Below are 12,500 nucleotides of genomic sequence, written 5' to 3'. Positions count from 1 at the left end.
CAGGTGACCAAGAACTAACCCGAAAACCCTCTTGGGTATAGATAACCAAAATCAACCTGAAAATCCTGTTAATTACAGGCAACCGAAATTAGCCTGAAAAGCCTAACCTAAACCTCATGTTAATTGTAGGTAACCAAGAACCAATCTCCTGTCATCTGCAAGTAACTAAGACCTAATCAGAAAATCCTTTTAACTTCAAGTAACCAGTACCTAATCCTCAAATCCTGTTAGTTACAAGTAATCAGCAACAAACCTGCAGCCCCTGTTAATTACAGTTAAACGAGAGCTAATCTGGACCCCGTTAATTGCAGGTCCATTTGGATAAGGCATCTCCAATGTTGGCTACGGCAGGTTCGCCTGTGCGCATCACCTGCGAGGCGGGAATGAGCACCCCGGCATCCGAGGTATGTCTTCCCTCCTTCCCTCGTGAGAATTTAGGTCCTCTTTCCTTCTACTTTTAATATCCTTTTAATGCTGTCAACCGTGTTCAAGGTAATACGGGTATCAGGGGGCCGTATGCTCCCACCCCGCCCAGCCTCTTCTCCGAAGCCTGTGCTGTGGCAGTAAAAACACAGCTTTGATCTTAACAGAGACCCGAATTTCTTTCTGTGCTTTTCTCTCTCCGTTTTGTTTTATTTTTAGTTTTTTTATTTACTTTTGTTCTCTTGTTCTCTATCATCCCTAAATCTTATATCAGTTTTCCTTTTTTTGCTTCGCAGGCATTCCTGGAGATGGATGTAATATTTTTATTGTGCTCTTGATACAACTTTTACATTGAAAGTAAACTGAGCTTATATTCTAAAGACAACGACGAAAAATTCTTTGTATATAAATAATTGAAAACTCTTTTAAGAATAATAATGAAAAATTCTTTGTATATAAATAATTTAAAGTTCTTTTAAGAAGAATAATAATGAAAAATTCTTTGCATATAAGTAATTTAAAATTCTTTTCAGAACAAAGTGTAAGGTTAATTCATAAATATGCGGAACTGGGAAATAGGTTTTTAAAGGACTATTCCGGTCATTGACAAAACACAGCTACTTTAAACTGTCTGCGTTACTGAGCACCATTGCTTAATTTTATAGTTTCAACTGGCTATATTCAAGTATGAACTCTTGCTCATGCAGCAGGCCGTTGTGTGCATTAAGAAGCATTTGTATCACCTTATCAAACGCTTGTTAAATAAAGGCAAAGCATACGATTTCACGTATCACTAAAAAAAAAATCAATGTAAATATAACGAGGGCCATTGTTCGGTCTATAAATGAAATGGAATTACTCAAATTCTGGAGTGCTGTTGATAAGGACATTTCTTTGGAGTGCAGTTAGTAGGGAGGGCGTTGGTATAAGCAACATTACTTTTTTAAGGGATATTTCTTTATCATTCCCGGGAATCCTTCATAGATTTTCAGCCATCTAAATTATCAACAATAGCTTTTCAACAGTTTCTTTTATTAACGAGTTCATTGGCTTTTTTTTTTTAGCAGTAACTTCAAATTCTGTTCTTTTTATGCTGTTGTAATCAATTTCAACATAATACATTCCTATAACTAAAGGCTCTTTCACTCTACAGATCAAATGGTTCCCCAACATTAGCTTCAGCATTCCTCAATACATTCCTTTAACCAAAGACTTTCACTCCACAAATCAAATGGTTTCTCAACATTATCTTCAGCATTCATCAGTACATTCCGATAACCAAAGGCTCTTTCACTCTACAGATTAATTGGTTCCCAAACATTATCCTCAGCATTCCCCAATACATTCCGATAACCAAAAGCTCTTTCACTCTACAGGTTAAATGGTTCCCAAACATTATCTTCAGCATTCCTCAATACATTCCGATAACCAAAAGCTCTTTCACTCCACAGACCAAATGGTTCCCCAACATTATCTTCAGCATTCCTCAATACATTCCTTTAACCAAAGGCTCTTTCACTCTACAGACCAAATGGTTCCCCAACATTATCTTCAGCATTCCTCAATACATTCCTTTAACCAAAGACTCTTTCACTCCTTAGATTAAGTGGTTCCTCAACGGCGAAGAGAACTTCGCCAAGAAGAGCATCAACACCACCAAAGAGAAGCAACCAAGAAGCATCCTGGTGGCCGTCAGGAGCCGCCTGGACATCGTCCCCTCCAGGGTGCATCACGAGGCCAACATCACCTGCCAGGTGTTGCACCCGGCGCTGAAGGAACCCATTAGCAGAAGCCTCATCATGACGGTCAAGTACCCGCCCGAGGTGAAGATCCAGGTCGACTCGGCCAAGATCAAAGAGAGCGATGATGTGAGTCATGTCAACTGGACATTTTATATGTTCTGCTTTGTCTCTTTGGGGATGGGGGATTTTATCTTGAAGGTTAATGTCACTGGGTTGCAGGGGAACAGATTTAGTACAAATCCTACCCTCGGATGCAGCTGCGCCCATTGAGGGAATTTTTATCTTGGGGACAAAACATGAGATTGTACTGTATAGAAATAATAACCACACATTTGATTTTATATGTTCAGCTGCCCCCTTGAGGGATGTTTTTTTAGCACAGGTTCTAGACTTGAATAATTTTCTTTGTCCCTGTAGACAAAACATGAGATTGTAGAAATAATAACCACACATTTGATTTTATATGTTCAGCTGCGTCCCATGAGGGATTTTTTTTTATCTTGAAGATTAGTGTTGTTAAGATGCAGGGGAACAGATTTAGCAGAAGTTCTAGACTTGGATGATTTTCTTTGTGTCCGTAGATAAAACATAAGATTATAAAAAAAAAGAACAGTAAATTTGAGACTGAGGTAAAGAGGATTAGTATAGAGACATCCGCTTCATGAAAAGACATAAACTCCTCTTCATATTATTATTATTATTATTATTATTATTATTATTATTATTATTATTATTATTATTATTATTATTATTATTACTGGAGAAACAAATCCACAGTTATGTATGGAAAAGGGGAATCAAACAGATTCCTGAAAACTTTCTGTAGAGATTTATTTTTGAGTATATGTACTCATACATAACTGTGGATTTGTTTTTCCATTTAAGACTCATGTTACCATGAACATCTTTCAATTATTATTATTATTATTATTATTATTATTATTATTATTATTATTATTATTATTATTATTATTATTATTATTATTATTATTATTATTTTTACGAAGTTATACCAGACGAGACTGAAATTCTTAACTCTCACAAGGCAGGACTAAACACTCCACGTGAACCAGTAGGCCCTTTACCAAAACATTCTGTTTTCCCTTGACCCAGGTACGATTCACGTGTCAAGCGGAGGGCAACCCGCCGGCCATGAGGTACAGGTGGGAGGTCAACGACATAGGGGTCGTCGGTGACCACACGACAGAGTACATCATCCACAACATCCAGAGAGACAGCAACAAGGCTAAGGTCGCCTGCATCGTTGCCAATTCCATCGGATCGACCAAGGCTGAACACACCATTAGCGTTGAATGTGAGTCGTTTGATGGGTTTCGGTTGGAAACGATTGGTAATGATTGGTTCTTTCGGGATACCAAAACAGAGTACAAGGAGAGAGAGAGAGAGAGAGAGAGAGAGAGAGAGAGAGAGAGAGAGAGAGAGAGAGAGAGAGAGAAAAATGATTGGATCTTTCGGGATATCAGAACAAAGTAGTATAGAGAGAGAGAGAGAGAGAGAGAGAGAGAGAGAGAGAGAGAGATTTAAATAGAGAGAGAGATTGGATCTTTCGGGATATCAGAACAGAGTATAGAGAAGAGAGAGAGAGAGAGAGAGAGAGAGAGAGAGAGAGAGAGAGAGAATGATTAGATCTTTCTGGGGCAGATATCCAGAGCAGCAGATACAGAGAGAGAGAGAGAGAGAGTCGAGAGAGAGAGAGAGAGAGAATGATTGGTTCCTGCGACGTCGATTTCTCCCGCTTAGTCTGGTATTTAAATATTCAATAATTTGTGAGGCACTGAGCCACGAGGCTGAGAGAGAGAGAGAGAGAGAGAGAGAGAGAGAGAGAGAGAGAGAGAGAGAGATTCTAACCTTATGCCATTCATTCTCAGTCAAAACACATTTGAAAAAACTCCATATACAGTTTATAAAAAAAAAAAAAAACGAACAAACAATGTTTAAGCTAGTGTTTACAATTCCGTGGGAATGAATTTTCTTTTAATTCACATCCCAGATTCCTTTTTTCAGATTCTTGTGAATTGATTTGTTCAACAAGGAACCCCAGGATGTCGACGCAGACGAAGGGCAGAAAGTGACCCTTTCCTGCGACGTCGAGGGGAATCCTCCCGCCCAGATCGTCTGGCTATACAACAACCAAAACAAGGTTCGGCATAGTCGCTCTTTCGGTCACAGGTTTCAAGGTCATGAAACGAGGTCCCACTAGCGACTGGCACTGACATAGATTTACCCGTTACGAATATTTAGATTTAGTCAAAGTTTTGGGAAAATAACAGGAAGATAGTGAAACCCTTCGGTCATAAGGAAGCAATGCCCACATACATTACAATGGGAGGCTATGGCATCGGCGCTCCCCATAGTGCAAAGCTGTTCAGCTAATACTTAAAAATTTGTTATGTAGGAAAGTATAGCTTTTTAACAGCTATATTACATGGCATAATTATGGTAATAATCTGATGATGACAATGATGCAGATGTATCAGATCCCGTATGTAACCTATGTCTTTTTTTGGTAGCAATAATAATAGAAGTAGTAGATCTAAGTTCCTCTCATGAAATATTATTTCTTTCTCAGGTGATTAAAGTGGGTGCCACCTACCAACTGACAGTGACACCTGAGACAGTGGGCACCTATGAATGTCGTGCAACCGTCACAGGGTTTCCTGAGGTAAGCGGTCATCTGATCAGTAAATTCACTTTTTTGAGAAAGGTACCTCAGAATTATTTTTGCACAGCTGTTTACAAACTTCTTTCACATCAGGTAACAGCTAGTCATTGGCAGATTGTCAGGAATCTTATTGACAACACTGATTCCGGTACGTTGGTAGTGGTAAGAGAGAGAATGAAAGAGGTTTCCGACAATGCCAAGACTGTGTCATGCTTTCTTGCAATGTTGAAGGCATGTGTGCGTGCACAGGAAGTTTAGATTTCTGCTTTTAAATGCGGTGGTAGCATTAGAAAGCCCAGGTAAACAAAACTCAAAATGAGAAAGTGCCTCAAATAGTTTTCCCTACCATTTAAAAACCTTAAGTTCAAATGTATTTGGTTTGAGTTCTTTATATAACTATCAGTATCTCACCTGAAAAGACCAGGAGTCTTTCAGTGTTTAAGACTCAGAAAAATAAATAAAATCTTATGGCAATTTCTTTTCACGTGTTGCTACTGGTTAACAAGTCTGAAAAGGCTGACTTCATACCACTCAATATTCATTCCTTTATAACTTCACATTTCCTTAATTTTTTCAGAAATGTGCAAAATTTGTTACAAAAGAATAATAATTATCTCAATAATCCAATGAATGCTTACGAATCCATCAAATCCAATGAAAACACAAACTCTGCACAAACTGACAACTGGAATAACAACTCATCCTTGTTCTTCAGGAGAAGAGGACTATGGATGTGTTCATGAGAGGTCCTCCCGTAGTGACTCCAGTAGAAGAGCAGTTCGGACTCGAAGGAGACACGGTCAGTGTGGAGTGCGATATACAGTCCATGCCAAGGCCTGCAGCAGTAGTTTGGAAGCGAGAGAGATACACGATAGATCCAAGTAAGTTCACGAGAGCGTGAGACGTTAGGGAAAGCGTCTGTCAATGGTTGCGTGAAAGCCGATTATGAGTTCGTGGAACGTTAGGGGAAAACGTATGTTAATACGTTTGTCAACAGCTGCAAAGAAGGCCTTCATGAGAGTGTGAAACGCTAAGGCAAAAGTTTGTTGATAGTTGCCTGGAAGGCGTTCAACTCACAATTCTTTCTTGTGACTTTCGTGATAGAGATTGTCTGTTCTGGCTTTTTCATGTGTGACCGAAAGGACATACGATTTATTTATGAGAGCTAAACTCTCATAATTATGTATCAGAACGGGTAATTAGGTTATATTAAATTTATACAAGAGTGGTATAATAATTTTACTAGATCTAGCGAGAATAAAATTAGATTTCCATGAAAAAGAAACACTGTAAATTGAAAAGATGATACAATGTATTTCCGATATAGTTTAAAATATAGTCTTTTAGGATTTATCTTACAAAAAAAAAAACAACAGAAAAGAAAGGTCATGAAAATACTGACCGCGTATAATACTTGTACCATTTATCCATTCTACCACCAGCAGGAACATGGATTATGAATTACAAGGTCTGACTTATATCTAACCATCCATTTGCTTCCAGATCAGTCCCGATACAACGTCCTTCAAGAAAACACGAAGGCCGGTATCAAAAGCATCTTGATCATCCAGGAAGCCATGCCTGAGGATTTTGGCCTCTACAACTGCACAGCCAAAAATGGCTATGGGTCCCACACCCACGAAATCATGCTGAAACGACAGCGTAAGTAATCAATATTTAAATGGCGTATGGTGGATTCAGCTGCTTTATTTTTCGGAAATGGCCGGATGAGCGAGTTGTCGTGAAGTTTCAACTGCTCACTCTTCCACGAAAAACATTTTTTCTTTTTTTATTGATTTTCCTCACACGTTTTAGACAATCTTGGACTATGCAAGTCTTTATCATCTCATGTAAACCACCAAATGCACTGGTCACTTCATTCAAAAATTTAGTGACCGTACATATTTTTGTCCTTGTCAACTTCTTATTTGATATTTCTGTGTACAAATGCTTTGAGTGCATGATATTAACTTTTTTGCTTAAAATTTGTAAAAAGATAGGCGATTTGAAAAAGCTAAGTAATGTCAATTCTTATTGTGTCTCCCAATAAAATGCTTTGTGATAATTGATGTGAACTAATGTAGTATCTTCTTTACTTTTCGCCTCACTGTATGAGATACCAAGTCAATCTTTCATTAACCTTTGACTATGATATTCATTAGTAGTTTGTTTTTGAGTCTGAGCAAATTTTGTATTTGTGAATGTTATCTTATGGATCTTTGAGAAGGATGCCTTTTATTGTAATCTTTGAATTTAGGTAAAGAAAACTGATTTCCAGAAGCGTAAGAATCCCCTTCCTATTCAGTGTTACTAACTTAGCCTTTTTCTGTAGACCTCAGCATTCAGTTCTCTGACGAATTTCCTAACAAAAGTATCAAAGGTACCTAAAGATCAGAAAATAAAAGCGTAAGGTGATCGTCTTACTGTCTAATATCTCAGTATTTTGTGTGAAGTTCCTCTAAAAAAAAACTAACATTTCATCTGATGATTCTTGACAGCTGTCTTGTAATATCTAACAACTTTTTTACCCTCTTTAAACTCCATTTCCTTTCCTTCTTGTATTGCTTACACAGTTTGCCATCTGGACAAGGAGATGGCAATAAGAATTGCATTTAGAGGTCAGTGGGTAAATAATTCTAATTTGCTTAATAGATATTAACCGTAGTAGAGCTCTCTTGTGTATTAGTATGTTGTCTGCTTGATTCACAGTAATATAGATTTAGTTTTTACTTTATTTAGGAATTTTATCGTTTCTATTAAAGTTTTTTATCATACTCCTTGTTTCTTTATTTTATGAATCTTTGTCAACGAAATGAGAGAACAAATCTCGCTTTAAAAATCTACAATGACTGCAAGAATATTAAAAAAAAAAACATTCTTTCTGAATGATTTCAAGATAGAAAGATGGCTGAAAATTCCGACTGTATTTAGTATTATTGAATGTACGAGAACTTCTAATAATAAGCTTTGTTAGAAATTTAAAACTAAATTACACCATGGTAATTGACAGTTTTTGCATTGATCTTGAGCCATGTTATTTAAATTGCTTATATACTGTCACATACTGATTATTAAACATACAAGCTATTTTCTACTGTGGCTATAAACCTACTGTTAATACAATAGAGTATACAGTTATGAGACAGAAATCTGAATAATAGGTCGCTACAGTAGCATGATAATATGCCTGCATAAAATAATTTACCGAATGACGGTGAGTTGTAGATACAGAAACAGTTATATATATATGTATATATATATATATATATATATATACATATATATATATATATGTATATATATATATATATAATAGATATATATATATAGATATGGATATATAGATATAGAGAGAGAGAGAGAGAGAGAGAAGAGAGAGAGAGAGAGAGAGAGAGAGAGAGAGAGAATAACAAGTTTAGTTCCATAAAATAAGGAAATTCTTTAGAGACTTCAGAATTCTTTCATTAACCAAAATCCTTTTATTTTCCACAGAGAGTTTACCCCTAGTGACGACCCTTGTTGCCATCATTGGAGGCATTATTTTCCTCATTGTAGTTGTCGTGGTCATTGTCCTCTTCAAGAAGAAAGGAAAAGGATATAAAGGTAAGACGGCATTAAAGGAAAAAGTGGGATAAACAGCTGAAGAGAGCAAGAGAAAAGAGAAATCAATAAAAACAACTGAAGTGTAAAACGTGAGGGAAGAGTGATTGAGGGGAATCAGGAAACTGAAGCGTTATGTGGTATTTAATTAGCGATGATTTATGAGGAAAAGGATTGATAATGTAACAAACATGCTATTGGTATATTTTTATTTTGACATTAGTTAACATTAGAGTCCCTAGACAGATTTGAAATATATAAAATTGTCCCCACTCATAAGAATTTTAAATATTTTCCACCCGGAGATGATCTGCATATTATTGGTATTTAAGAAATTATAATTCACTTATATATGCAAGTCCTATGTCTGTACTTGATATTCATATTGTATAATATAAAATATTTATATTGACAAAGCTGTAGACATATTCGTACATGCAGTGCTTGCACAGTATATGCGATCATATGCATGCAAAGTAAGTATGCTACAAATTAATTTCCTGGACTTGAAGGTCAATGGTATTTACAGCGAATTAAATGAACCATTTTTTTTATTATGACTGTGACGTGTGTTCCATTTGACTCTCAATCTAATTAAGTTTTTCAGATGGTAGCTATTTATTTTGTTTAATGATGTATTATAGACGAAATAAGAAAGAGGTGGACATATTAACTAAAAACAGTTCACACTTGTATAAAATGAAACCTTCCCTGAGTGATTGCTGGATGCTTGCAAATATCATACTTCATGTATAACTGAATCACGAAGATATGGTTCGTGATGAATGTATAAATAAAGGCAATAGCCACGAAGGGAAAAAGTGAAACAACGGAGTGGTTACTAGGCCTTTCGACTCACGGTCCTTTACTTAGCTCGTGGCGATTACCTTTAATTATACTTTATATGCGTATGCTCCATTTAATCACCTGCCATTCCTCTTTCAGACTCAGGCATAGAGAAACACAGCATGAGATCCAGCGACAGGTCTTCGACCCACGACTCGGTCCTGAAAGTGGAAACCCGGACGGCTACCGGATCAGACATATCGCCCTCAGAAGATGATGACTACAGCTCTCACGACGAGTGGGAAACCACCGACACTGCTACTTCTAATGCTAGGCGTCACGACCACCTCAGATATTCTGCAGGGGAGTTCGTAGACCCACTCTTCCCGCCCAAGGTTTGTAATGTTAAATGATTTTGAGTAGAGTAAATGTCACGTATTCTTTATTTTCAGCTACATTTTCAGTTTTCAGCTCTGTCAATTTTCATATATTTCGTCTGATAACGAGTCATCTTCAGAAAGGGACTTACTTTTCAATTCTTCAGACAAGTCAATAGTTCAATGCGTTATTTGGGCTTTTCAGATCGTTTTTTTTTTTTTTGTAACTTTTTTAAAATAGTCCACTGCAAGACTTGGGTTTTAAATATATTGTATATACATTACAGAATTTAAAAAAACTCGTAGTTAGCATGAGTCCTGAAATGGAGAAACAAATCCACAGTACAAATATATTAAGAATTAATCTATAAATTTATTTGTAATATATTTGTACCCACACACAACTGTGGATTTGTTTCTCCACTTTACAGACAATAATAAAAGTAATTTCTTTAGAAGAAGATGTTTCTTGTAAACATCTCTCTCATCTTCTAAAACTAAATGAAGATGATTTTTAATTTTTCAGGAGGGGGTCAACAACAACAGCGGAGGATACGTACAATACACAGACTATTCCAGGGACTACAACCCACCGCCGCCGCTCAGCTACAACCGCAATTCCCTCTACTCTGGGGGTCCCCAGTTCACTAACATTGACCCCAGATACTCCGCAGCCTATGGCAATCCGTACTTGAGGGTTCCTTCGAACTCTCGAAGCACCCAAAATCTCTATGGATCGTCCGGTGGCCTGGCCGTCCAAGGGCCTCCCGCGAGCGGACCCCCTCCAGGAAGTAACGGGGGCCTCACTTTAGCGGGTGGAGGTGGTACTCTCTACGCTGCCGGAGCTCAAAACCTCAACAACAACCTCAATAATGTTAACAACAACTCTGCCGGTTATGGACAGATAGGTAACGCCAGGAACAACCTGCGAGGCAGCGCTAATATGAACAACCAGTACATAATGGTTCCCCAGGGAGACTCCAGGCACGGCGTCCAAGGGACGCATATTTAAGTGGACTTTCAAAAAGGCCTTTTGGTATCTAAGTCATACTCTCCACGCCTTGGTGACTGGAAAGTTTCCCATTTTCGTTACAGTGATTTTTCTTTTTTTTTTTTACCCCGGCTGACCGCCGTTCGTGGTGTCAATAATGAAGGAGGGTCCAGTGCCAGATGCAGAAAGATATGCAGCGCGTCTCAAAATTTCCTTGAGCAGGGAAGAATGAACACAGATATGACAGCAGTGGAAATATAAAACTTTGCAATCATAAGCACAGTGATTTACTGATGTCTATGTTGCATGCTGACATTTCTTCTCACAAGATGGAAATATGTCTATAAATATATTTTTTGGAAGTGGTACAACTCTTGTAATGAGTTTCCAGTGTTTGTGCACGTTAGGAGATTTCTTCCCGTGAAATGGGGGACATTCTGGCAAGCCGAGGGAAACGTTATTGATGAAAGACAAAGGTTAGGTGCCTTATAAACCAAAGTTGTGTGAACCAAAGAAAAAAACAATGTGTTTTGGCCAGTTGCGCGAGTTTCTGAGAACTGAGATTTTCTTTTGTAAGTTCGTCTTCACCGGACCACTTAGGAGGGAGCAGCAGTGATCTCTCAGTGCTTTCCAGCGTCTTTTTTTTATTTATTGTAATACGTTCTTTTCTGCCAAAGCATGTTAGAGTGCAGAGAAAAGAAAAGCTCAGACGAGAGGTCATTGCGATTATATATATTTATATTTTTGATGAAACTTGTTTTTGCTGTAATTCTACCTCCTTGTTTAGCCATGGGAATGCTCAAGCTCAGCGAATTCAAGATCCTTTGCTTCCGAACGGTTTCGTTCTACGAGAAGGAATTATTTTCCTTGTTGAAACTCTACTTCTTCTTTGATCTACTTATCAAGAGATACTTACGAGTGCCTATAGGTTGCCCATACTTGGAAAACTGTCTTCATAAAGACTTCAGATGAAATTGTGACAGATGTGAAATTTCAGATTTTTCCTAAGTTGTATTTTGAAGTTGATGCTTTGAAAGAAGTGATATACATTGAAATCTGAAACACAATGTACTGACGGATGAGTGGCTTTTGCTCATATATACATATACGCTGATATATACATTTTTTTTGTAATAGGCTTAATCAATATCGAATTGTGCAAAGGTCATTGCATGGCTTTGCTGATGATTAGACAATAGAGCACTCTTACTCACAGAAATGTCTGTCTCAGAGAAAAAAATAATTTGTTTCTGTATATAAGATTTGATTCCATTTTATCAATGTAAATGATTTTACGATGCTGAAGCAAGAATTCTGATTTATCAACTCACGTTGTTTATAGATAGCTTAAGTTCATATCTCTTTTTCCATGTTCAATTTCTTCGTTCCATTTCCATTCGTCTTTTCCTAAGTACTATAGATATTACCAAGCTGAGTGATATTGCATTCTGAACGAAACACTTCGTTCAAGTGCGCTTTCTATTGTTAAAGGGTTTATGAATTTCTTTATATATATATATATATATACGTACATATATTTTGTTTAGTCCCTCTTTCCTAATACGTCTTAGATCGATTACGAAAAAGAAGCTTTGAGGCTAAGTGTAATAAAGACCAATTTCCAAAATTAGCTAGTCATTTATATTTACAGAAGCAGTCATCGCATCTTATTTATAACTTTTTGTTTTTCATTTTTCCTAGCATCATCTTGTCCAGCCATAGACATAAAATTCAGAGCTCAGAGAGACCCCACAACAGACGCACCTTTTAGTACAGTGTTGTATTTTCACACATATCAGCAATTGTGAGTAACTAAAAAGTATACGGAATCTTCCGACACGCGCATTTCCGCTTCGATTCTGCATTTTTGAAAGTATCGCAGCAACTGTTTTATTTTT

At 37.2% G+C, this 12,500-nt stretch overlaps 1 protein-coding gene across 1 annotated transcript in view; it reads left to right on the top strand.

Annotated features, from left to right (window-relative positions):
* LOC136833673 (irregular chiasm C-roughest protein-like) overlaps window positions 1–12,500 on the top strand; it is a 99,423-nt gene that overhangs the window by 86,727 nt on the left and 196 nt on the right. Inside the window, 10 exon segments of the mRNA XM_067095843.1 lie at window positions 312–404; window positions 2,025–2,291; window positions 3,279–3,473; window positions 4,177–4,326; window positions 4,756–4,848; window positions 5,564–5,729; window positions 6,352–6,510; window positions 8,341–8,451; window positions 9,394–9,629; window positions 10,138–12,500. The exon segment at window positions 10,138–12,500 is cut by the window's right edge and continues 196 nt beyond it. Coding sequence (XP_066951944.1) covers window positions 312–404; window positions 2,025–2,291; window positions 3,279–3,473; window positions 4,177–4,326; window positions 4,756–4,848; window positions 5,564–5,729; window positions 6,352–6,510; window positions 8,341–8,451; window positions 9,394–9,629; window positions 10,138–10,623 — 1,956 coding nt within the window. The 3' untranslated portion in view covers window positions 10,624–12,500.

This window comes from Macrobrachium rosenbergii, chromosome 52 (genome assembly GCF_040412425.1).
Source record: "Macrobrachium rosenbergii isolate ZJJX-2024 chromosome 52, ASM4041242v1, whole genome shotgun sequence".
Taxonomy (NCBI): Eukaryota; Metazoa; Arthropoda; class Malacostraca; order Decapoda; family Palaemonidae; genus Macrobrachium; species Macrobrachium rosenbergii.
This window is presented reverse-complemented; position numbering and strand designations above follow the sequence as displayed.